At 43.1% G+C, this 3724-nt stretch overlaps 1 protein-coding gene across 30 annotated transcripts in view; it reads left to right on the top strand.

Moving 5' to 3' along the window:
* Window positions 1-3724, top strand: part of nrxn1a (neurexin 1a) — a 57471-nt gene that overhangs the window by 38994 nt on the left and 14753 nt on the right. For 19 of the 30 annotated variants that reach the window (XM_032502718.1, XM_032502720.1, XM_032502719.1 and 16 more), the window contains 4 exons: window positions 1001-1123; window positions 1576-1957; window positions 2339-2529; window positions 3141-3314. In XM_032502718.1, coding sequence (XP_032358609.1) covers window positions 1001-1123; window positions 1576-1957; window positions 2339-2529; window positions 3141-3314 — 870 coding nt within the window. Of the gene's footprint in view, window positions 1-1000; window positions 1124-1545; window positions 1958-2338; window positions 2530-3140; window positions 3315-3613; window positions 3641-3724 lie in introns of all 30 variants that reach the window. The other 11 variants (XM_032502698.1, XM_032502695.1, XM_032502690.1 and 8 more) reach the window with 3 other exon arrangements.

Raw genomic sequence — 3724 nt, 5'->3', positions numbered from 1 at the left:
TGTGTGTGTGTGTGTGTGTGTGTGTTGGGGTGAGCCTGCCTATGTGCCTCAATGAGTGATGTAGGCATGCTTGACATTTTCTGCAGCAGAATTCGTTTGGGTCAGTTTACTTCTCACCTCCCCCATCATTAGCTCCTATAGGTCACTGTAAGCAGACTCACTCAAACCAACAGGGCTTGGAGCAAGAAAGCGAGTGTGTGTGTGTTGGGGGATGGTAGGTGTTGTGTTCAAGGATGGTGGGGTGCTTGTAATGAGTAGGAGTAAGGGGACACTGAGGTTTTGGGAACAGTCAGTCTGTCAAATGTGTGCAGTCAACTATGTGAAGATATGAGCTGGTAGATGGGCTGAGAGAGACATCATGAGAGGACAGCTCAGCTTCTTTCATTCTGCTGCACATCAGCACCTTGGAGAGCTCTCTGATGTTCCACTGTGTCAAGTGCCACCATGAGGCTTGTTGCAGTATTGCGCTCTTGTGCAAAATAAAGAAAAGCTCCTGCATGCAGACATAGGCTAATATGTGTTATATGTGCGGGGTGGTTTAGAGTCAAGGGGTTGCGAATGTGCTGTCTGTGCATGTGTGGGAAGTGTGTGGTCATCATGGCTTTGTGATCTGTCCACCGTTGGATTGTCTCAGCGTGGGCCTATTGTGACTCACAGTCTCCATCTTAGGAACCCATGGCATCCATATATGCTAATCTTTTTGTCTGTGTCACATCATCCGTCTCACTGGTGCATCTGCAAAGTGACCTGTCTGTCTATCTATGGGGAGAGTGTGTTGACACAGAGGTGTTTGTCGCACCAGGATATATATGGTTCCTCCTTCCCTCTACTATTTCCCTCCATTCCCTCATTTTCTGTCCTTAAATTTGAATTCAATCTGCCTGGCTTCTTTTTCTTATCTCTTTTGCTGTCTCTGGATTTCTTTCTGTTCTGTCTCTCTCTATCTGTCTCTCTCCAATTCTCTGTGCATTATGTTAATGGTGCTCTGGGCTATGTGTAGGTAAAGGCCCAGAGACCATCTTTGCGGGGTCGGGCCTCAATGATAATGAGTGGCACACGGTGAGGGTAGTCCGGCGTGGCAAGGGCCTCAAACTCACCGTAGATGACCTGCAGCCTGTTGAAGGTAACCACAGCAGCATTACCTTTACATCTTTTAGGTTTTTACCATAAAATGACTAAATGTCTTCACTTTGCTTTATTATCTGGAGTCTGTGTGTAGACTTCTGCTTGTATTCTGTTTGAAAATGTTTCATATAATAATTTGCTGGTTGATTCTTTTTTATTAATGCTATAAGACCAACATTAAGGGTTTTATTTCTTTTTTAGAGAACATCTGTACCTGTGTAAGTGAAAGTAATCATTTTGAATTATGACTGTGAGCAAAACTGTACATCAATCCACTAGTATAGCATTAGTTATAGTATTACGGCCTGTCACATATATTACTAGCAGTCTGTCACTGTTAGTGCAACTGTTGAAATGTGCAATAGGATTAATATTTGTTTTAGTATTGAACAGTTCCACTTGAAACCCAACTTTCCGTAGCCCTCACCTCTGAGCTTACCCCGCCACCAGGTCAGATGGCGGGCGACCACACCCAGTTGGAGTTCCACAATGTGGAGACGGGTATTGTGACGGAGAAGCGCTTCATGCCTGCCGTGCCCTCTAATTTCATCGGCCATCTTCAGGGCCTGACGCTGAATGGCATGCCCTACATCGACCTGTGCAAGAACGGTGACATAGACTACTGCGAGCTCAATGCTGTTATTGGCTATAAGAGCATTGTGGCTGACCCCGTCACCTTCCGCTCGCGCTCCAGTTTCGTCACACTGCCCACGCTGCAGGCCTACTACTCCATGCATCTCTTCATGCAGTTCAAGACGACGTCACCCGATGGCCTCGTTCTCTTCAACAGGGGGGACGGCAATGACTTCATAGTGGTAGAGCTGGTTAAAGGGTGAGCCGGGCAAAGCAGTGTGTGGTATTTACATTACATGAGTCAGTGCAATGTCTTGCAAGGGGAAATTAATTAATATGCAATTCAAATATGTATTTATGGTAATGTCTGTCTTGCAGAATTGCATGTGCATATTCAATTTTGTCTGGGATTTAAAGTTAATATTGTCCTTTATGAATGAAAGAAATTATTTAGGCTAAAATATCAAATATGAAAAATGCACAAGTCAAGCCTTTCTTTTTTCTATTCTTGTAATTACTTTTAATTCTATAAGATAGATTATAATGTCCTGAAATGTATGACCCTGTGTTGTTCTGCATCATGGATACGATTAATTTTGCCCAATTTTTTTAACCCCTCCTTTCTTTGTTCCCTTTATAGCTACCTACACTACATCTCTGACCTGGGCAATGGAGCACACCTGATTAAGGGCAACTCTAACAGTCCCCTGAACGACAACCATTGGCACAATGTGCACATATCCAGAGACACTAACAACCTCCACACAGTCAAGATTGACACCAAAGTCACTACGCAGACCACCATGGGCGCCAAGAACCTCGACCTAAAGGGTATGCACAAAAATACAAGCAGTGAAAAGTGCTAAAACTCGCTTACTTAACAGGTTATATCTAGTTTGTTTAATCCATACAAAATATGAAGTATAAATATGGGGGAGTCAGGCCAGCTGTTTCCCTATTTTTAGTCCTTGTGCTAAGTTTAATCTAATTTTTTAATCTATCTAGTTATATTCACCGGTTCCTGCTTTAAAAATTAGAAGCTTTGGGTGCCTGGATAGCTCACCTGGTAGCACACGCCCCATATATAGAGGCTCAGTCTTAGACGCAGCAGCCGCGAGTTTGGCTCTCTCCTGTTTCGTATCTAAGCTGTCCTGTCACAAATAAAGGCCTACAATGTCAAAAAAGTTATCTTAAAAAATGAGAGCCTTTGCAGCTTTTCTCTGTTAGACAGGTATGTTGCTGTACATTTAATTTGTTGGGTTTTTTGGCTGTAGGTCAGACAAAACAATCAATTATAAGACCCTTTTCACTATTTTGTAACCTTTTATAAACACACACAAATAATGCCTATATCAATCAATAATGAAAATCATTACTTGCAGCCCTGACACTGATACAGTGATTGCTTCATGAAGTTGCCATTTATTATGTTGCTTCTCCAGGTGACCTGTACATCGGGGGCGTCTCCAAAGAGATGTACCGAGACCTGCCTAAGTTGGTCCACTCCCGCGAGGGATTCCAGGGTTGCCTAGCAACAGTTGATCTAAATGGCCGACTCCCTGACCTTTTGGCTGATGCACTTGCAACCATGGGACAAGTAGAGAGAGGATGTGAAGGTGAGGTGCAAACACAGAAATCAAACCAGTAGATCTGTCCTGGCCCCATGTCCCTTCTGTTTTTTTTCTTTCAGTTTTCATTTAACTCATGCTCTCTTTTATTAGGATAACCCACTAACCCAGTTTTAGTCTATTGGATGTAAATGTTGCTCTCTTTCTTGTCATCTCCTCCTCAATCTTTCTGCACATTGTGTTTTCTATTTCTGTTCCACTCTTTCAGCAGTTCACAGGCATCTATGTGCATTGACTAACCATCTAACTTAATTTGCTTGTTTGCTTTTTTGTTTGGCTGACAAAAGTTACATTGATGAAAGCTGACTTGCAAGGTATATCACTTTGTGTGAGCATGTGAGACACATGTACGAGGGTTGGGAAATGTGTGTGTGTGTGTGTGTGTGTGTGTGTGTGCG

Source organism: Etheostoma spectabile, chromosome 21, assembly GCF_008692095.1.
Source record: "Etheostoma spectabile isolate EspeVRDwgs_2016 chromosome 21, UIUC_Espe_1.0, whole genome shotgun sequence".
Lineage (NCBI taxonomy): Eukaryota > Metazoa > Chordata > Actinopteri > Perciformes > Percidae > Etheostoma > Etheostoma spectabile.
This window is presented reverse-complemented; position numbering and strand designations above follow the sequence as displayed.